Source organism: Heptranchias perlo, chromosome 5 (genome assembly GCF_035084215.1).
Source record: "Heptranchias perlo isolate sHepPer1 chromosome 5, sHepPer1.hap1, whole genome shotgun sequence".
NCBI classification, from domain to species: Eukaryota; Metazoa; Chordata; class Chondrichthyes; order Hexanchiformes; family Hexanchidae; genus Heptranchias; species Heptranchias perlo.
The window spans coordinates 125,748,212-125,770,632 of record NC_090329.1 but is presented as its reverse complement, the minus strand read 5'-3'; the positions used below and the strand labels follow the sequence as shown (position 1 = coordinate 125,770,632).

At 46.6% G+C, this 22,421-nt stretch overlaps 1 protein-coding gene across 2 annotated transcripts in view; it reads left to right on the top strand.

Annotated features, from left to right (window-relative positions):
- The window catches only part of LOC137322091 (xanthine dehydrogenase/oxidase-like), a 162,509-nt gene that overhangs the window by 76,004 nt on the left and 64,084 nt on the right, over positions 1–22,421 (top strand). For both annotated transcript variants that reach the window (XM_067985171.1, XM_067985172.1), the window contains exons 11-18: positions 1,477–1,618; positions 2,975–3,067; positions 10,403–10,554; positions 14,299–14,392; positions 14,483–14,592; positions 16,522–16,706; positions 18,432–18,603; positions 21,240–21,329. In XM_067985171.1, the coding sequence (XP_067841272.1) occupies positions 1,477–1,618; positions 2,975–3,067; positions 10,403–10,554; positions 14,299–14,392; positions 14,483–14,592; positions 16,522–16,706; positions 18,432–18,603; positions 21,240–21,329 (1,038 nt within the window). The remainder of the gene's footprint in view (positions 1–1,476; positions 1,619–2,974; positions 3,068–10,402; positions 10,555–14,298; positions 14,393–14,482; positions 14,593–16,521; positions 16,707–18,431; positions 18,604–21,239; positions 21,330–22,421) is intronic.

Below are 22,421 nucleotides of genomic sequence, written 5' to 3'. Positions count from 1 at the left end.
AGTTTGTTCTTCATCGCACCTACAGGACGCTCAACACCCAGCCGCAAACGAGAGGAAATGTGGACGCGGAGACTCCTTTAGGGGTGTAATCCTAAACCGTCCTACTGCAGCTTATGTTAAGCTGCATCTGCTGGAAGACTGCTGAGAAGAGCCAGGGAGGAAAAAATTGGAAGCATGTCCATATATGGATTAAAGCAGGCTACAACAACAACAACATCTTGCATTTACACTGCGCCTTTTAAGTAGTAAAATGTCCCAAGGCGCTTTACAGGAGCGTAATCAGACCAAAGAATTGACACCGGACCGCATGAGGAGATAATTGGGACATGTGACTTGGTCAAAGAGATAGGTTTTAAGGAGCGTCTTAGGGGGGGGGGGGAGAGAGAGGTAGAGAGACGGAGAGGTTTAGGGAGGGAATTCCAGCGCTTAGCCGGTCCAAAGCTGGGCCTGCATCACCGGTTCAGTCCCTACAGAACTCACTGTGGCCGCTCGCCTAGGCGGCTGAAGGCACGGCCGCCGATGGTGGAGCGATTAAAATCACGGACGCGCAAAGAGGCCAGAATTGGAGGAGCGCAGAGATCTCGGAGTGTTGTAGGGCCAGGTGGAGGTGACACTGATTGGCTGAGGGTGGATAGTGTCATGGTCATGTGGATGCCGCAGGGAGTCGGGAGTAAATAAAGAGCTGCCTTAAGGGGGAAGGTCAGAACTGGAGCAAAGAACAAAGGAACAGACGGTTTCTACACACCATCGCCTGTTCTCCAAAGGATCGGAGTAATATCCATCTTTTGTACTTACTGCCTTGTTAATGTGTGTAACTAATTGTACTTGATCATTAAAATTGTTGATGCCACTGTATTGGTTGTCTTGTCGAACTGATCTGTAGGGGTGAAATAGGCCTCGGGAGTAGTGCAAAACGTGTGATAGTGAATCAGCCTGTTTTGCATTCCTTCCCATGGCCAATTTTATTCCCAAAGGGTCAGGTCTCAATGCTGCCCCAAGATTTCCCGGGCTTCCCTGCACCTGAGGTTGATACAGGCCATTATAATGAGGTGGGGGAGGGGGCAGACCATGCCACTTGCCCCACTTTCCTCTCCCTGCGCCCACGGGGCACCCAGGCGAAGGGCACCCCAAAAGAACCTGGCGCTAGGGTTACCCTCAGACCAGAGGTTCTACGGGGATTTCCAGGAGCACCCTGAAGACAGAAGGTTGCAAGATAATAAAAATAATTTCCTTCCCGTCAGGGGTAGTCTTTGGGTTATCTTGGGCTTTCTGGCTGCTGATCTCCAGGGGCACAGTCGTAGGCCTCTCAGGCCTGCGGCTACATTCACCCCCAATCCCAGTGCAAGGCCCTGGGATGACGTCCGGGCCCACGTGACCCAGGCCAGGGAGATTGGGTCCACACAACCACAGTGTCCAAGAGAGGAAAACCGACCATTGTTAAACGGATCAAAATATTTTCCCCCTTTGTTTTTGCAGTTACTTCGTGACTCGCCTCAGAAGATGCTGCTCTTTAAAGGGGAGCGCGTCACCTGGATTCAGCCCACGACTTTGGATGAACTGTTGAACTTAAAGGCCAAATACCCCGAGGCCAGGCTTGTGGTTGGCAACACTGAAGTTGGTAAGATGCAGACGGCAGACTGGACAATGCTCCCACCCTCCCTCCGACAGTGTAGTGAGGGAGGATCTCCAGGTTATAGCGCTGGATTGAGTGGTTCAGACTCAGCAGCGAGAAGTCAAATGAATGGAACTGTTTGTTGTTTGTTCCCTAGCTTTAAGAGTCGGAAGTGGAATAAATTTGGGTCAACATCACCTTTTGTTTTAATTCATTCTCGAGATGTGGGCGTTCTTGGCAAGGCTGGCATTTATTTAGTTGCCCTGATTTGATCCAACTGACTGGCTCACTAGCCACTTCAAAGTGGAGTTGAGAGTCAACCACCTTGGTGCAGGGACTGGAGTCACATATAGGCCAAACCGGGTAAGGACGGCAGGTTTCCTTCCCTGAAGGGACATTAGTGAACCAGTTGGGTTTTTAACGACAATCCAACAGCTTCATGGTCACTTTTACTGATCTGAATTCAAATTGCCAAGTTTGGAGTTGAATTCACCGTCTCTGAATTATTAGTCCAGGCCTCTGGATTACTAGTCCGGTAACAGAACCACTACACTACCGTGCCCTCTATTGGTGGGGGCAAGTCCTATAATTCAGTAAAAATTGGCAGCCTAGTTCAGAAGCGGCCATACTGCTAGCTCCTCCAGGAAAAAACATTTGGCTAGAGTTAGCAATAATAGGGGTACGGTGGTGTAGTGGGGAAATGCTGGTTGGTCCAGTGGGGTGATGGGGAGGGGGGGGGCGCGGAATGCCAGTGCTTTTCTGGGGCTGCAGCTGACACACGTTGAGGGAGCGTAACTCTACAGGGGTGAATGCTCGATTGGGCACTCCCGCTGGAGAGCAGTGCTCACACGGGGAGCACCTCAGGAAATCACAGCCATGCGGCCTGTGATTAATTCAAATCCACCCCCACGGTTTCCCCAACATTAGCTCGCCGGGAGCGCCGGGTTATGGATCAACCCCTCACATCTGAGGCCCGTCATGGCTGGGCTGGGAATGGTTGACAAAGCCTGAGTAGGTTAAACGCTTTTGTGCACCAATATTCGCGCAGCGTAGTTTCAAACTTTTTTTTTGGTGGGGGGGGGGGGGGGGTGAATTTCCTCGAGGCCTCTCCCGTTTTGCCCCTGTAACCTTGGCGGACGTTTGGCGTGTAAACGGGTTTTCAGCAGAAGTTGTGGCGGCGGAGGGACGAGAGAAGGCCCGGGGAATTTCACCCCCCCTCCCCCCCATATTTGTGTCTTCCAGTCAGACTAAGTTACCACGGTAACCAGTGGGAACAAAATGGAGGGGCTCTGAGAGTGGCATTGGTGAGGTAGCTGGGAGCCTCTGAGGAGGAAATGTTTACCATCTCTCTGATTTGTGCAGGCATCGAAATGAAGTTGAAGAACATGTTGTATCCAGTTATCTTGGCTCCAGCTCATATTCCACAGCTGAATTTCTCCCGCCGCACAGATACCGGTAAGTGTGGCTGGGCCGTCACTCCTCGGTCGTTTGATCCACAGTGTTGGGGGTGATTTTCGGAGTCTGCACTGCTGGCGGGGAGGCCCACTAATATTTTACGGCCTTGTGAAGTTGGCCCTACTTTATTTCCCAAGGGGAAGGCTTCCTGCCTCAGCAGAATGATTTGTTTTAATTAATTCTCGAGATGTGGGTGAGGCTGGCAAGGCCAGCATTTATTGCCCACCCCTAGTTGCCGAGAGAAGGTGGTGGTGATGGTGGGCCTTCTTCGTGAACCGTTAATAGCGGTTTTGATACAACTGAGTCACTTGCTAGGACGCTTCAGAGGGCAGTTACAAGTCAACCACATTAGTGTTGGGACTGGAGTCACATCTAGACCAGACCAGGTAAGGACGGCAGGTTTCCTTCCCTAAAGTTGGGTTTATACAACAATCCGACAGCTTCACGGTCACTTTTTCAATTTCCAGCTTTTTATTTCCAGATTTTTTTTAAAAAGTGAATTAAATTTCAAAGGATTTGAACTCACATTCTCTGGAAATACTAGTCCAGTAACATAACCGCCACAGCACTGCACCCCTACTATTGCTAACTCTAGCCAAATGTTTTTCACGGAACTGCAAGCGTAGAGAATCCTCCTGACCTGTTTCCGATGTCTCTAATGACAGCGTAACATTTACACACCGTCTCTAACACAGCGATGCCTCAAGGGACATCACAGAGGAGGAAGAGTGGTCACGGAGCATTAGTGGTAGAGTTAGGGGAGGTGACTGAAGGTGTGGTCGAAGGGAGGGGATTTACAGAGGCTTTCGAAGGTGGTGAGGGAGCTAACAAGGTTGGAGAGGTTTTGTCAGATTGTGGGGCTAAAGTAGAGTTGCCAACCCTCCAGGATTGTCCTGGAGTCTCCAGGAATTGAAGATTAATCTCCTGGACGCTGCTGGGAGCAAAACCCAGGAAAAAAGAAATCATAGGGCCATTTTAAAAAAAAATTCTTTCAACACTTTTGTTTATTAGTTGTAAAAATGTTGGTGTTTTAACATAAAAGGCTGTTTGACTGACAGTCAAGCGGGTAATGAAGAGTCTGCTCGCTTTCCAATTGTCCGTGGGATGGCGGTGCCCCATCAGAAGAGACATGTTGGGCGATCATTGGGAAAAGGGTTGGGGGGGGGGTGGGGAGCAGTTAGCAACAGGAGGTCGTGAGTGTTCTTAAACAGTGAGAGCTATTTTAAGTCTTACTCCTCCACTCTTTTTACTTAAATAAATAGTCCGGGCCACTGAACTCGAAAGAGATAGTTTTATTCACCTACTTAAACATAAATGCAACTACAATTTACTAGCATTGATATAAGAAATACATAGGATTACCCAAACATACAACCTTAATAGCTGTGCCAGAGATCAGTCTTCCTCCTATCAGCATCCACATCACGGAGCTGTGAGAATTCTAACTGACTGGGGTCTTAGGCTGTTCTTATATTGGGTTTTATGTAGAATTACGTAGAGCGTACAGCACAGACACAGGCCATTCGGCCCAACAGGTCCATGCTGGTGTTTATGCTCCACACGAGCCTCCCCCCTCCCTACTTCATCTAACCCTATCAGCATATCCTTCTATTCCTTTCTCCCTCATGTGTTTATCCAGCTTTCCCGTAAATGCATCTGTGTACACCATCCCCACCCCACTTTCATCCTGTTTAATGCGCTTGCACGACACCAGCATTTTCAATATAGAGATGTTGTCCCTAATTCTTATCTCATCCACCAGACGATGGGTGTGTACAACCTCGAGGCCATTTCATCACAAGATTTTTCAGACCTTAAAGCTGATAACACACCCTGTTCCAGCGAAAGCAACAAGTCTGCAAGTTCTCCAAAAGTTTTGTTTGCTGTTTTAAGAGCCTTTGCTGCCCTCGGTTAGCCCATTTCGCAAAGCAGCCTGGATAATGATACCGGGTTACTGTCTCACAGAGGTCATAGCAGGACAGCTGGGGCCCGTCGCATGCACATTCTGTGTTATGTGGTAACTCCAGAACACTTTGTGTGTCCTGGAGTTCCGTCAATTGCTCGAGCTCGAGCTCAGAGTTTCCGAGCTTGAGGGGCGGCTGGCGTCACCACAGTGCATACAGGAAGCTGTGAGTTTTGTGAATAGCATGTTTCAGGAGGTGGCCACCCCGCAGCTACAGAGAGTTCAGGCGGAGAGGGAGTGGGTGACCACCAGACAGTAGGAGGAAGAGGCAGGCAGTGCAGGAGTCCCCTGGGAGTGTGGCACTCACAAACTGGTATTCAGTGTTGAATACCAGTGAGGGTTTTGACACCTTGGGGGAGTGCAGTCAGGAGCAAATCCACGGCACCGTGGGAGACTCGGCTGCACAGGGAGGCAAAAGAAATGCAGGTGTTATAGGAGAATCGATGGTCAGAAGGATAGACAGGCGTTTCTGTGACCGTCGACGTAAGTCCCCCATGGTGTGTTGCCGCCCTGGTGCCAGGGTAAAGGACATCACTGAGAGGGTGCAGGACATTTTGAGGGGGGAAGGGGAACAGCCAGAAGTTGTGGTCTATGTGGGAACTAATGACATAGGAAAGAAAAGGGCCGAGGTCCTGCAGTCATAATTTCAGGAACTAGGGAGGAAGTTAAAAAGCAGGACCTCAAAGGTAGTAATCTCTGGATTACTCCCAGTGCCACGTGCTACTGAGTATAGGAATAGTAGGATAAGACTGGTTAACGCGTGGCTGGAGCAATGGTGCAGGAGGGAGAGCTTCAGATTCCCGGGACATTGGGACCAGTTCTGGGGCAGGAGGGACCTGTTCAAGATGGACAGGTTGCATCTTAACAGAGCTGGGACCAATGCCCTCGTGGGGAGGTTAACTAGTGCTGTGGGGGAGGGTTTAAACTAATTTGGCAGGGGGATGGGCACCAGGATGAAACATTAGAGAGGAGAAACAAGGTGCACAGAGGACTGGGAGGGATAAGTAGCACTAGAGTAAAGAATAGTTCAGAAATAGGAAGGATCAGACAGGGCAAATGGGAGGCAGACTAAGATGAGATTGGTGTGCATGTACCTAACTGCATGTAGCATGGTAAATAAGGTTAGTGAGCTGCAGGCTCAAGTCACCACATGGGACCATGATATAGTGGCAATAACAGAGACCCGGCTCAAAGAAGGGGAGGATTGGGTACTTAATATTCCTGGCTACAAGGTATTCAGGAAAGATAGAGAAGGAAAGAATGGAGGGGGGTGGGTGCATTGATTAAAGAAACTATTACAGCACTGGAGAGGGATGATGTAGTTGGGGGGTCAAAGTCAGAATCTACTTGGTTAGAATTAAGGAACAATAGAGGAGCTATTACGCTACTGGGTGTATACTATAGACCTCCAAATAGTGGTAGGCAGATAGAGGAGAACATTTGCAGGCAAATTACAGAAAGATGCAAGAACTATGGAGTAGTGATGATGGGGGACTTAAATTATCCCAATATAGACCGGGACTGTAACAGTGTAAAGGACAAAGAGGGGGAGGAATTTCTGAAATGTGTTTAAGAGAACTTTCTGGAACAGTGTTTTTCCAGCCCAACCAGGAAGGAAACAGTGCTAGATCTAGTCCTGGGGAATGAAGTGGGGCAGGTGGAGCATGTTTCAATGGGGGAGCATTTGGGGAACAGCGATCATAATATCATTAGGTTTAGAATAGTTATGGAAAAGGACAAGGAACAATCAAATGTGAAAATGCTTAACTGGAGGAGGGAAATTTCAGTGAGTTAAAAAGAGATCTTGCCCAGGTGGATTGGAATCAAAAATTGGCAGGCAAAACAGTAATTGACCAATGGGAGGCCTGCAAGGAGGAGTTGGTTCGGGTACAGAGTAGACATGTCCCTATGAGAGGGAAAGGAAGGGCATCCAAAGCTAGAGCTCCCTGGATGACTAAAGATATTGAGATTAAAATGAAACAGAGAAAGGAGACTTATGATGAATGTAAGGTTCATAATACAGTAGAGAACCAGGCTGAATATAGAAAGTACAAAGGAGATCTAAAAAAGGGAATAAGAGGGGCAAAGAGCACGAGAATAGATTAGTGACTAACATAAAAGGGAATCCAAAAGTCTTTTATAAACATATAAATAATAAAAGGATGGTCAAAGGAAGCATGGGACCAATTAGGGACAAAAAAGGAGATCTTCTTGTGGAGGCAGAGGGCATGGCTGAGGTACTAAATGAATACTTCACACCCGTCTTCACTAGAGAAGAGGATGCTGCCATTGTAGCAGTAAAGGAGGAGGTAGTAGCGTTATTGGATAGGATAAAAATAGATAAAGAGGAGATACTTAAAAGAGTAACAATACTCAAAGTAGAAAAGTCACCAGATGGGATGCATCCGAGGTTACCGAGGGAAGTAAGGGTAGAAATTGCGGAGGCTCTGGCCACAATCTTCCAATCCTCCTTAGATATGGGAATTGTGCTGGAGGACTGGAGGATTGCAAATGTTATACCCCTGTTCAAAAAAGGGGAGAGGGATAAAACTAGCAATTACAGTCAGCCTATCGTCGGTGGTGGGGAAACTTTTAGAGACAATAATCCAGGACAAAATAAATTGGCACTTGGAAAAGTGAGGGCTAATAAATAAAAGTCAGCACGGATTTGTTAAAGGAAAATCATGTTTGACTAACTTGCTTGAGTTCTTTGATGAAGTAACGGAGAGGGTTGATGAGGGTAATGCGGTTGATGTTATGTATATATGGACTTTCAAATGGCATTTGATAAAGTACCACATAATATACTTGTTAGCAAAATTAAAGTCCATGGGATTAAAGGGACAGTGGCAGCGTGGATACAAAATTGGCTAGGGGACAGAAAGCAGTGGTGAATGGTTGTTTTACAGGCCGGAGGGAAGTATACAGTGGTGTTCCCCAGGGGTCAGTATTAGGACCACTGCTCTTCTTGATGTCCTGGACTTTGGTACAGAGGGTATAATTTCAAAGTTTGCAGATGACACGAAACTCTGAAATGTAATAAACAATTTGGAGGATAGTAACAGACTTCAAGAGAATATAGACAGACTGGTAAAATGGGCAGACACATGGCAGATGAAATTTAATGCAGAAAAGTGTGAAGTGATGCATTTTGGTAGGAAGAATGAGGAGAGGCAATATAAACTAAATGGTACAATTTTAAAGGGGGTACAGGAACAGAGAGACCTGGGGGTGCAGATACGCAAATCTTTGAAGGTGGCAGGACATGTTGAGAACGCTGTTAAAAAAGCATATGGGATCTTAGGTTTTATTAATAGTGGCATAGAGTACAAAAGCAAGGAAGTCATGCTAAACCTTCATAAAACACTGGTTAGGCCTCAGCTGGAGCGTTGTATTCAATTCTTGGCACCACACCTTAGGAAGGATCTCATGGCCTTAGAGAGGGTGTAGAAGAGATTTACTAGAATGATGCCAGGGATGAGGGTCTTCATTTATGTGGAGATACTGGAGAAGCTGGTGTTGTTCTCCTTAGAACAGAGAAGGTTAAGGGAAGATTTGATAGAGGTGTTCAAAATCATGAACAAGGCTACGGGTAAAGAGCAGGGGAATGGGACTAATTGCATAGATCTTTCAAAGAGCTGGCACCAGGCATGATGGGCAGAATGGTCTCCTCCTGTGCTGTACCTTCTATGATGTGATACCATGATACTATGTGATGAAATCTCCAGGATTACATCCAGCCAGAGTTGACGACCCTAGGCTAAAGTGGCGGAAGACTCCATGGCCCATTGGAGAAATAGAGGGAGGGTTGGAACGCAAATGAGACCCGGGACAGAAAAGCTGAGGCATCGGTGTGTAAGGCTGCAGAGGTTGGGAGGCGTTACGCTCTGGAGGATGAGAATTTTGAATTCACTGTACTGAGGGATTGGGAGCTAATGGAGTTCGGTGAGGACAGGGTAGGTAGGTGAGAAGAACCTACCAACCAGTGGAAGGCTTCTTCTCAGGCCTCTGTTGGCTGCACATCGCCTGCAGCTGGGCGGCCTGGTCAATGGCACTCTGGGCCTGGCTCCTCGGAGGTGTGTCCAGGTGTATCCTGACGACGGCCCTCCTGCTCATTTACCCTGGCTGCTGTTATTCCAGAAGAATCTCCGACGGTTGGCAGGAAAAGAAAATGGAGTGTAAAGCATGCTGCTGACTCGCTGTCGGTCATTTTGTGTTTGCACTCAAGACGAGCTCGTACCCCAGTTTATTTTCACACGTTAGATTATGGGATGTTCTAGCACAAGAAGCTACTGAGGCAGAGACTCTAACATCATTTAACAAGCAACATAGGAACATGAGTAGGCCATTCAGCCCCTCGGGCCTGCTCCCCCATTCAATCAGATCATGGCTTAATCTGCACCTTAACCCCATTTACCCGCCTTAGCTCCATATCCCTTACCCAACAAAAATCTATTGATCTCGGTCTTGAAAGTTCCAATTATCCACTAGCATCTACAGCCTTTTGAGGGAGAGGGTTTCAGGTTTCCACTACAGGAACTAGATAGGTATCTGAAAAGGAGGATTATAAAAGGGTAGAGGGAGTTGTGTAGGCAATAGGGGCATTAGAGTAGACAGCTGCCAGTTGAAGAAATGGCACCGGATACAGATACCGTCATCGCTGGACAAATGGCCTTCTTCTGCGCTGTGACGTCTATGGTAGTACAGAGTAAATGTACGCCTTAATTTAAACAGACGAGAGGTTGTGAGCCCACAGATTCCCGGTGTGGAGTCCTGGGACGCAAAGCTCTGCGCTTGGGGGCTGAAAATGCAACCCCGCATCCCCCCACCCCCGTCCTGCACGTTTTAAATTGGATGGGTGATCCCCCCCTCCACGGCATTAGATTGAGGCTGTACTCACTGATCTACACTGGCTCCCCGTCTGGCAATGCCTCCATTTTAAAATCTTCATCATTGTGTTCAAATCCCTCCATGGCCTCGCCCCTCCCTATCTCTGTAACCTCCTCCAGCCCTACAACCCTCCGAGATCTCTGCGCTCCTCCAATTCTGGCCTCTTGCGCATCCCTGATTTTAATCGCTCCACCATTGGCGGCCGTGCCTTCAGCTGCCTAGGCCCTAAGCTCTGGAATTCCCTCCCTAAACCTCTCTACCTCTCTCTCCTCCTTTAAGACACTCCTTAAAACCTCCCTCTTTGACCAAGCTTTTAGTCACCTGTCCTAATAACTCATTATGTGACTCAGTGTCAAATTTTGTCTGATAATCACTCCTGTGAAGCGCCTTGGGGCATTTTACAACGTTAAAAGTGCTATATTAATGCAGGTTGATGTACATATATATCAAAAAATAACGACATCTATCTTTGTCGTTTGAAGGGATAGTATTCGGGGCTGCGTGTACCCTGACCTACCTTGGGAGCCTGCTGAGGGAGGCCGTGGATGAGCTCCCCAGTTACAAGACCGAGGTTTTCAAGGCCGTCTTGGAGCAGCTACGTTGGTTTGCTGGGCAACAAATCCGGAATGTCGCGGTGAGTCCATCGCCGGCCTACCGGGGAGCGGTGGATTGGCCGCGAGTTATCGCACGAAGCCAACGCGTATCAGAAGCGCTCTGCCTCCTACCGTTAGTCAGCTCCTATTTACGGTGAACCTAGGGTTTTAACTTCTGCTGCTCCTTCAAGGGATTCCCGGCAGCTCTATTTTAACGCAGTCATTATCGTGGTTCGATGCATTCAAGAAGGAGATAGATATATTTCTTAATGCTAAAGGGATCAAGGGATATGGGGAAAAAGCGGGAACAGGGTACTGAGTTAGACGATCAGCCATGATCATTTCGAATGGCGGAGCAAGCCCGACGGGCCGAATGGCCTACTCTTGCTCCTATTTTCTATGTTTCTATGTTAGAATGTCAGTCGTGGCTCAGTGGATGTGGGTAGCACTCTCACCTCTGAGTCTAGAAGGTCATGGGTTCAAATCCCACTCCAGAGACTTCTGCACATATTCCAGGCTGACACTCCAGTGCAGTACTGAGGGAGTGCTGCACTGTCGGAGGTGTCGTCTTTCGGATGAGACTTTAAACTGAGGCCCCGTCTGCCCCCTCAGGTGGACGTAAAAGATCTTATGGCACTATTTCGAAGAAGAGCAGGGGGGTTCTCCCTGGTGTCCTGGGCAATATTTACCCCTCAACCAACATCAGTAAAAAACAGATTACTTGGTCATTATCTCAATCCTGTTTGTGGGAGCTTTCTGTTGAAAATTGTCTGCATTGTTTCCTACATTACAACAGTAGCTACTCTTCAAAAGTACTTCATTGACTGTAAAGTGTTTTGGGATGTCCTGAGGTTGTGACAGGCGCTACATAAATGCAATTTCTTTCTTTCCTGGAGTAAATGGATTATTGCTTGCTCCAGATCAGCACGGGCAAGAGGATTTGACGGGAATGCATAACACATTGTGCTAAAAAAATCCTCTGGAGTTCTCACATTCTAGGGAGCACTCCACATTCCTGATGGGAACTTCAGTGCTCCTTCTGATGTGCAATGTCCCAAATCACCTTCATCCATGAGATGCGTGGGTGTTTTCTCACCTAAAATAACGGTGCTTTCAGAGTGCAAGCCTTATCATCATTTTATTAAAGAAAGGGGATTATGGGGCAGATAAAAAAAAAAATTTGCACTTCTATAGCACCTTTCGCAGCCTCAAAACATTCCAAAGTGCTTTACAGCCAATTATGTACTTTTGAAGTCTACTCACTGCTGCTTAGGGGGGGGAAGAGCTAAATACGATTAAAATCACTAAGGAATTGGGACTCAGTAAATGAATGGGACTCAAGGCGGATAAATCCCCTGGACCTGATGGCTTACATCCGAGGGTCTTGAGGGAAGTGGCAGTAGGGATTGTGGATCCTTTGGTAATAATTTTCCAAAATTCTCTGGACTCGGCAAAGGTCCCGGCAGATTGGAAAACTGCTAATGTAACACCCTTATTTAAAAAGGGTAGTAGGCAGAAAGCTGGAAATTATAGACCAGTTAGCCTAACATCTGTGGTGGGTAAAATTTTGGAGTCTATTATTAAGGCGACAGTAGCGGAACATTTGGATAAACATAATTTAATAGGACAAAGTCAGCATGGCTTTACGAAGGGGAAGTCATGTCTGACAAATTTGCTTGAGTTCTTTGAGGACATAACGTACAGGGTGGATAAAGGGGAACCAGTGGACATAGTGTATTTAGACTTCCAGAAGGCATTCGACAAGGTGCCACATAAAAGATTATTGCTCAAGATAAAGAATCACTGGATTAGGGGTAATATTCTGGCATGGGTGGAGGATTGGTTATCTAACAGGAAGCAGAGAGTTGGGATAAATGGTTCATTCTCGGACTGGCAACCAGTAGCCAGTGGTGTTCCGCAGGGGTCAGTGCTGGGTCCCCAACTCTTTACAATCTATATTAACGATTTGGAGGAGGGGACCGAGTGTAACATATCAAAGTTTGCAGATGATACAAAGGTGGGAGGGAAAGTAGAGAGTGAGGAGGACATAAAAAAACTACAAGGGGATATAGACAGGCTGGGTGAGTGGACGGAGATTTGGCAGATGCAATACAATATTGGAAAATGTGAGGTTATGCACTTTGGCAGGAAAAATCAGAGAGCAAGTTATTATCTTAATGGCAAGAAACTGGAAAGTACTGCAGTACAAAGGGATCTGGGGGCCCTAGTGCAAGAAAATCAAAAAGTTAGTATGCAGGTGCAGCAGGTGATCAAGAAGGCCAACGGAATGTTGGCTTTTATTGCTAGGGGGATAGAATATAAAAACAGTGAGGTATTGCTGCAGTTATATAAGGTATTGGTGAGACCGCACCTGGAATACTGCATACAGTTTTGGTCTCCATACTTAAGAAAAGACATACTTGCTCTCGAGGCAGTACAAAGAAGGTTCACTCGGTTAATCCCGGGGATGAGGGGGCGGACATATGAGGAGAGGTTGAGTAGATTGGGACTCTACTCATTGGAGTTCAGAAGAATGAGAGGCGATCTTATTGAAACATATAAGATTGTGAAGGGGCTTGATCGGGTGGATGCGGTAAGGATGTTCCCAAGGATGGGTGAAACTGGAACTAGGGGGCATAATCTTAGAATAAGGGACTGCTCTTTCAAAACTGAGATGAGGAGAAACTTCTTCACTCAGAGGGTAGTAGGTCTGTGGAATTTGCTGCCCCAGGAAGCTGTGGAAGCTACATCATTAAATAAATTTAAAACAGAAATAGACATTTTCCTAGAAGTAAAGGGAATTAGGGGTTACGGGGAGCGGGCGGGAAATTGGACATGAATTTAGATTTGAGGTTAGGATCAGATCAGCCATGATCTTATTGAATGGCGGAGCAGGCTCGAGGGGCCGATTGGCCTACTCCTGCTCCTATTTCTTATGTTCTTATGTTCTTAATGTAGGAAACAAAGCAGTCAATTTGCGCACAGCAAGATCCCACAAACAGCAATGTGAGAATGACCAAATAATCTGTTTTAATGATGTTGGTTGAGGGAGAAATATTGACCAGGACACCAGGGAGAACTCCCCTGCTCTTCTTCGAAACAGTGTTAAGGGGTTTTTTACATCCACCTGAGAGGGCAGATGGGGCCTCGGTTTAAATTCCCATCGGAAAAACGGCACCCGCGACAGTGCAGCACTCCCTCATTACTGGCACTGGGAGCATCAGCTTAGATTTTCTGCTCCAGTCTCTTGGAGTGGGCACTTAGAACCCTCGACCTCCTGACTCAGAGGCGAGAGTGCTACCCACTGAACCACGGCTGACACTAGATAGGCTGGGTGGGCCGATGGTCTTCTGTTGATGAAAACCGAACCTTTTTTTAAAAAATGTATTCTCGAGATATGGGCGTTGCTGGCAAGTCCGGCATTAATTGCCCCATCCCTAGTTGAGATGTCCTTGGGTGCTTCTGTCCATTTTACAAAGCTCTCTTCCTCTCCTTGGTACCACCACATTGTACTGGGCAGGAGGAGGTGGAGGAAACTGGGTCGGGGGGGGGGTGGGGGTCACGTCAGGAGTGGGACGGTGGGTGGGAGACACACCCCAAGATCTCCTCAAGTGCAAAGAACGAAATCCAGCCCATCGCTATCCGCACAGCGTTCGACTAGGAGCGGGAATGGTGTGTGGTGTGGAGCAGGCAGGGGTGGGAAGGAATATTAAAGAGATTCTTTTTAAAAGCGGGCAGTGAACGTTTAAAAGTAACAGCATTCCCTCTCTCCACAACGCTTCCAGGCTATCGGTGGGAACATCATGACCGCCAGCCCTATCTCAGACCTCAACCCCGTGTTCATGGCCTCTGGCTGTCTGCTCACCCTGGCCTCCAAAGGTAGGTTGTATCTCAGTCGGGTTGAGTCCCATCACTGCCTGGCTGTGACCATGCCTGTGGCTAACCCTCTCTTTGACTGACTGTTCACAGGCAGCAAGCGAGTTGTGCGGATGGACGGAGATTTTTTCACCGGCTACAGGAAAACCGCTGTAAAACCGCAGGAAATATTACTGTCCATTGAGATCCCCTACACCAGAAAGGTGAGGAACTGCCTCCTGGTTATTGTAACACCACAAAAACAGACTCAAACTGCAAGTCAATGAGGGACCGCAGTTTGATTGGTGTGGGAAGTATCACTTACATAGAATTACATCGAATTTACAGCACAGAAACAGGCCATTTGGCCCAACTGGTCCATGCCGGTGTTTATGCTCCACTTGAGTCTCCTCTCACTCCTCTTCATCTCACCCTATCAGCATATCCTTCTATTCCTTTCTCCCTCACGTGTTTATCTAGCTTCCCCTTTAAATGCATCTAAGCTATTCGCCACAACTACTCCTTGTGGTAGTGAGTTCCACATTCTAACCACTCTCTGGGTAAAGAAGTTTCTCCTGAATTTCCTATTGGATTTATTGGTGACTATCTTATATTTATGACCTCTGGTTTTGGACTCCCCCCGCAAGTGGAAACATCTTCTCTACATTTAATATGGGTTCAGGGGGAAGAGGAGACGGACCTCCCCTCCCCCAAAAAAGAAACGATTCTTGCCCCTGTCCCCCTCCCCATGTCGCTTCTTTGTAAAGGGTAGCCAGAAAATTTACAGAAAATGTGATTTCTCTATGAGGGACCAAATCATGACCTGAGCCTTGGATCAGCAGGTGGACCCCGCTTGCATCAGTGTAGCGGACTGGGGAGGCCAGGCCTCACTCGGTACATGACCACCAACGATTCGGCCAGTGAGTGAGATGCTGGAGATGCTGAAACTCCTGCCGTTGGGCGTCCTCTCCCCACCCAGCCTGCTCCCCCCTCCCTCTTCTTACACTGTTGCCCCTGTTTGGGTTGGGCTGCAGATTTTCAACCCCCCCCCCCACCCCCATATGTTTAGCTTGCTGACTGCATTGAATGTCAACCCACATCTTGGCCCTGTTCTTAATTTTTGTGCGGAGGAATACAGAGCTGGTTCTGGGGGGAGACTCGAGCAAATCCCTCTTGGTGTTTTCTGGGGCAGATCAATTTTCCATTGCCTGCACATCATAGAATCATGCAGCACAGAAAGAGGCCATTCGGCCCATCGTGCCTGTGCCAGCTCTTTGAAAGGGCTATCCAATTAGACCCACTTCCTCACTCTTACCCCCATGGCACTGAAAACTTCTCCTTTTCAAATATATATCCAATTCCCTTTTGAAAGTTATTATTGAATCTGCTTCAGGCAGTGCATTCCAGATCATAACAACTCGCTGCGTCAAGAAATTTCTCCTCATTTCCCCCTGGATTTTTTGACAATTATCTTAAATCTGTGTCCTGTGGTTACCAACCCTCCCGCCACTGGATTTCTCCCAATTTACTCTATCTAAACTCTTCATAATTTTGAACGCCTCTATTAAATCTCCCTTTAATCTTCTCTGCTCTCAGGAGAACAATTCCTGCTTCTCTAGTCTCTCCATGTAAGTGAAATCCCTCATTCCTGGTACCATTCTGGTAAATCTCCTCTGCACCATCTCCAAGGCCTTGACATCCTTCCTAAAGCGCGGTGCCCAAAATTGGCCACAACACTCCAGCTGAGGCCTAACACGTGCTTTATAAAAATTTAGCATAACTTCCTTGCTTTTGTACTCTATGTCTCTATTAATAAAGCCCAGGATCCCGTATGCTTTTTTAATTGCTTTCTCAACCTTATCTGCCACCTTCAATGATTTGCTGGTGGTCTCTTATTGATTGTCACCATGGCACAGTGGCAGCCACTTTCTGTTTGTCTCTACCTCTCCTTTCATTAACTGCTCCTTCCCATTTGGTCCACAATTTGCTTGGTCCGCTTGATGCATCCCTGAACATGACCCTATCTCGACACTGTTGTTGATGTGCTGGTAACAAGCCATGTTCCCTGGGCCGTTGACTCCATTTTACATGCGATGCCAGTTGCTAGCACTTTAATAGACCGTCACTTGTTGACTAAATCTGTTCCTTTGAAGGGAGAGTATTTCTCAGCGTTCAAACAAGCCCAGAGACGAGAGGACGACATTGCGATAGTGAACTGCGGGTTGAGAGTTGCTTTCAAGGAAGGCACCAATGTTGTGGAAGAGTTGGGGCTCAGTTACGGAGGCATGGGACCTACCACGGTGTCTGCAAAGAAGACATCTGAGCAGCTTCTTGGAAAGTAAGTCTCATCAGAAGTAGAATAATCTTCAAAATCATAGTTTGTTCGGCAAAGAACGGCACAGAAACTATAGCCCAGTGGCCTCCTTCCGTGCTATAGACTCCTGTCACTGGAAGTGACAAGTTTCACTTGCTCTGAATAGAATCATTGAATCATAGAACCTTACAGCACAGAAGGAGGCCATTCGGCCCGTCGTGCCTATGCCGGCACTTTGAAAGAACTGTCCAATTTAGTCCCACTCCCCAGCTTTTTCCCCATAACCCTGCGAATTCATCCTCTTCAAGCAGATGTTCAATTGTCTTTTGAAAGTTCCTATGGAATCTGATTCCACCACCCTTTCAGGTAGTGTGTTCCAGATCTTAACAACCCACTGTGTGAAAAATTTCTCCTCATTTCCCCTCTTTTGCCAATTATTTTAAATCTATGACCATTGGTTACTGAACCACTTGCCAGAGGAAACAGTTTCTCCCTACTTGCTCTATCAAAACCCATAATTTTGAATACCTCTATTAGGTCTCCCCTTAACCTCCTTTGCTCTAAGGAGAACAATCTGAGCTTCTCCAATCTCTCCACATAACTGAAGTCCCTCATCTTTGATAGCATCCTGGTAAACCTCGTCTGCACCCTCTCCAAGGCCTTGACATCCTTCCTAAAGTGTGGTGCCCAGAATTGTACACAATACTCCAGCTGAGGCCTAACCAATGATTTGTAAAGGTTTAGCGTGATTTCCTTGTTTTTGTATTCAATGTCCCTATTTACAAAGCGAAGTATCCCATATGCTTTCTTAACCGCCTTATCAACTTGCCCTGCCACCTTCAAAGATTTGTGAATATGCACCCCCAGGTCCCTCTGCTCTTGCACCCCCCTCAAAATAGAACCATTTAGATTATACTGCCTCTCCGTGTTGTTCATCCCAAAGTGCATCACTTCACACTTATCCGCATTAAATTGCATCTGCTATGTGTCTGCCCATTTCACCAGTCTGTCTATATCCTCCTGAAGTCTGCTACTATCCTCCTCACTATTTACTATGTTGCCAAGTTCTGTATCATCCGCAAACTTTGAAATTATACTCCCTATACCCAAATCCAGGTCATTTATATATAACAAGAAAAGCAATGGTCCTAATACTGACCCCTGGGGGATCCCACTGCTTACTTCTCTCCAATCAGAAAAACACCCGTTCACCAACACTCTCTGGCTCCTATCCCTTAGCCAATTACGTGCCCAAGTTACCACCGTCTCTTTAATCCCATGTGCTTCTATTTTCCGAATAATTCCGTTATGTGATACTTTATCAAATGCCCTTTGAAAGTCCATATACACAACATCTACTGCACTACCTTCATCAATCCTTTCCTATACTTCATCAAAGAACTCAATCATGTTAGTCAGACATGATTTGCCGTTAACACATCCGTGCTGGCTGTCCCTTATTAAATCATGCTTCTTCAAGTGAGAATTAATTTTGTCCTTGACAATGGTCACCAAGTAAGGTTTACAATCATGCCAGAGAGGGGTGAGGGTGCGATGTGTTTCCCATAGGTGAAATGCTACCATTGTAGGGCAACTAGAGATGGGCAATAAATGCATCCTCGCCCACATCCTGAGAAGAAATAAAAATATACTAAATACTATCGTCCTTACACAGCTGTTTGAGCCTCTTGCACACTACCATCTAATATCCACGCGGTCTCTAATGATACTTCAATTGTCCCCATTTAGGAAGTGGGACAAGGAACTTCTCCAGGAAGCCTGCGCGCTGCTCGTGGCCGAGCTGACGCTATCGCCCTCTGCTCCAGGCGGGATGGTGCAATTCCGGCGCACCCTGAGCCTCAGCTTCTTCTTCAAGTTCTACCTCAGCGTCCTCCAGAAGCTGGGACAAGACTTCAAGAACGTACGTAACCACCATCCTCGGCCGCCGCGCACTGCAGATCCCACAAAACATACCGGTTCAGCAAACAGCAAACAGCAGAGTCTATTTTACCAGCGCACTACAGCAAACGGTCCATTTTACAACAGAGTCGATTTACTCAGCAAACAGTCCATTTTACAACAGAGTCGATTTACTCAGCAAACAGTCCATTTTACAACAGAGTCGATTTACTCAGCAAACGGTCTATTTTACAACAGAGTCGATTTACTCAGCAAACGGTCCATTTTACAACAGAGTCGATTTACTCAGCAAACAGTCCATTTTACAGCTGTCTAATTACTCAGCAAACAGCAAACAGAGTCCATTTAAACAGCACTACAGCAAACAATCTATTTATTCAGCAAACAAAAGAGTATCTACGAATTACAGCAAAGTCTCCCGATAAAAAAGCAGGATTATTTCTGCAGTAAAATACAGTGAGCGGAGGATAGTTACATAACACAAATTGTGTGCGTAAAATCAATCGCAGTCACTTACAGCAGTACGGTCTCTCCAGGCGTGATTGATGGGGGAAATTACCAAATCATCTCCATTCTGGTCGGGAATAATAGTGTCACTATACACAGTCAAGAAAGTGGCCCTCGTAATTTATCAATCTCATTGAATAAGTGCAAAGATTCAGTGATCGATAATTGGTTTATGAAGGGCTACCACCTAGAGGTCTATGTGTTGGGTTGTCCATCAGATCGGAGGAACAACCTTATTGCCCTTGAGAGGGGCCAGAATAAGGCCACCTAGATGATACCAGGTATGACGGAGCTAAGTTGTAAGGAAAAGACCAGGATGTTGGCCTTGTTCTCATGAGAAGACAGGAGACTTTGAGGTGACCTCTTTGGAGTTTTTAAAGTTAATGAAAAGAAAGCATGAAAAGCTGGTCGGGAGAAACTGTTCAAAAACCAGGGGGAGGAAGGAAGAACTGCCTTACACTGCAGGATAACAGACGAATGGGATAAGCTATAGGAAAATAGTACAATCACTTCTCTCTCAAACTTTTAGAAACCTTCTCGAAACCTATCTTTTTCAATCAACCTTTCAGACGCCCCTCTTAACTGTCCCACCATGGATTGGTGTCCTTTCCTTTATCTATCTTATTTATTTATTCTCTTCCATTTCTGTAAATCATTTTGAGATATTTTCTACATCAAAGGCGTTACATAAATATATGTTGTTGAAGATGATGAGACGATGGGGCTGAAATCAACCAAAATGGGGCATGCTTATTGGCATAACATTTCCAATGTTCCTATTATATTGCTGCAGGGGTTCCTCAGAGCAGTGTCCTAGGCCCAACCATCTTCAGCTGCTTCATCAATGACCATCCCTCCATCATAAGGTCAGAAATGGGGATGTTCACTGATGATTGCACAGTGTTCAGTTCCATTCGCAACCCTTCAGATAATGAAGCAGTCCGTGCCCGCATGCAGCAAGACCTGGACAGCATCCAGGCTTGGGCTGATAAGTGGCAAGTAACATTCGCGCCAGACAAGTACCAGGCAATGACTATCTCCAACAAGAGAGAGTCTAACCACCTCCCCTTGACATTCAACGGCATTACCATCGCCGAATCCCCCACCATCAACATCCTGGGGGTCGCCATTGACCAGAAACTGAACTGGACCAGCCACATAAATACTGTGGCTACAAGAGCAGGTCAGAAGCTGGGTATTCTGCGGCAAGTGACTCACCTCCTGACTCCCCAAAGCCTTTCCACCATCTACAAGGCACAAGTCAGGAGTGTGATGGAATACTCTGCACTTGCCTGGATTGCTTGAGTGCAGCTCCAACAACACTCAAGAAGCTCAACACCATCCAGGACAAAGCAACCCGCTTGATTGGCACCCCATCCACCACCCTAAACATTCACTCCCTTCACCACCGGCGCACCGTGGCTGCAGTGTGTACCATCCACAGGATGCACTGCAGCAACTTGCCAAGGCTTCTTCGACAGCACCTCCCAAACCTGCAACCTCTACCACCTAGAAGGACAAGGGCAGCAGGCACATGGGAACAACACCACCTGCACATTCCCCTCCAAGTCACACACCATCCCGACTTGGAAATATATCGCCGTTCCTTCATCGTCGCTGGGTCAAAATCCTGGAACTCCCTACCTAACAGCACTGTGGGAGAACCTTCACCACACGGACTGCAGCGGTTCAAGAAGGCAGCTCACCACCACCTTCTCAAGGGCAATTAGGGATGGGCAATAAATGCTGGCCTCGCCAGCGACGCCCACATCCCATGAACGAATTTTTAAAAATGTAAACATTACAACAGTTTCCTATATGACAACACTTCAAAAGTGACTACACTTCAAAAAGTACTTAATTGGCTGTGAAGCACTTTGGGACATCCTGAGGTCATGAAAGGCGCTATATAAATACAAGTCTTTCTTTCTTTTCTTCTTTCCTTATGAGCAGGAAACCAAGTCATTTGAGCCAACAAGCACGCCCTTTTCGATTGAAGTCAGCCCCATCTTCTGATCATATATAACTTACATAATCCCCTATCACATCAAACCGTCTCAAAGTGTTTCACACTGTTATGTAGGTGAAATGTGTAGATTTTAATGACTGGCTGTTCGATTCACCATCTAGGATATTCAAGTTGAATCCATTCCGCCAGACTACGTCAGTGCCACGGAATTATTCCGCAAGGATTGCCCCTCGGCTGTGCAGCTGTTCCAGGTTAGTGGGATCTTGTGGTTACACCGTCAGGCTTCACAGACGCACATCCTTAACCCTTGAAGTTACCTCGGCTTCCCAAATAACCAGAGCTTTCCCAACAATCAGTAAAACGGATACACTTGTGGAATTTTTACAATGCTGGGCACGCGGGATGTACGATTCTTTCAGCTGATCTGTTTTGTGCTCACCTCTCTGCTAAAACCTGGTATCCCAACTTTATCGTTGCAATTATCAACAGGAGGAATTTCTATCCCCTCCCCCCCACTTCCTTTGAATGAAATCATAGAAACTTGCAGCACAGAAGGAGGCCATTCGGCCCATTGTGCCTGTGCCGGCTCTTTGAATGAGCTATCCAAATAGTCCCACTCCCTTGCCCTTTCCCCATAACCCTGCAAATTTCTCCTTTTCAAGTATTTATCCAATTCCCTTTTGAAAGTTATTATTGAATCTGCTTCCACCACCCTTTCAGGCCGTGCAGGCAAGAGTACATTGGGCTCCAATGGCCTGATGAAGAATGGTCAGTTGGGCAAGTACTATTAGGGAATGGATGTTCTTACTTATAAATTTATACGTTATTCCACAAGCTAAAAGGGTTCAAAGGCATTTATTGGCTTTCACAGGAATTAAGCATACAATGATAACTATTATTACCAATGACTGCACATATACAATGATACCTATTACTAATAATAACTACACATATACAATGATACCTATTATTACCAATAACTACACATATACAATGATAACTATTACGAATAATAATTACACCTATACTTGAGACACTTACGGTAAAATGAATTACAGGAGAATTCACCACGTCACAGGTTTTGAGCTCAAGGGGATCGGCAGGCCAAGCCTTGTTGAATTCTGAAGAATCTATTCTAACCACCCACCTTTTAAACCTTTCATTCACTCTGGCTACATGAGACTCCGCCATGTCTCTACATTACCTCCTCCAATTAGCTGCAATTAACTTCAGTTTTAACAAGAATCACTCCCCAAGCATTCGCCTTGACTGAACTGTCAATCAAGTCACTCATCTGGAGACAATTACAGGGGACAGAGGCCCTCGACAGGGGCGTTATGCAG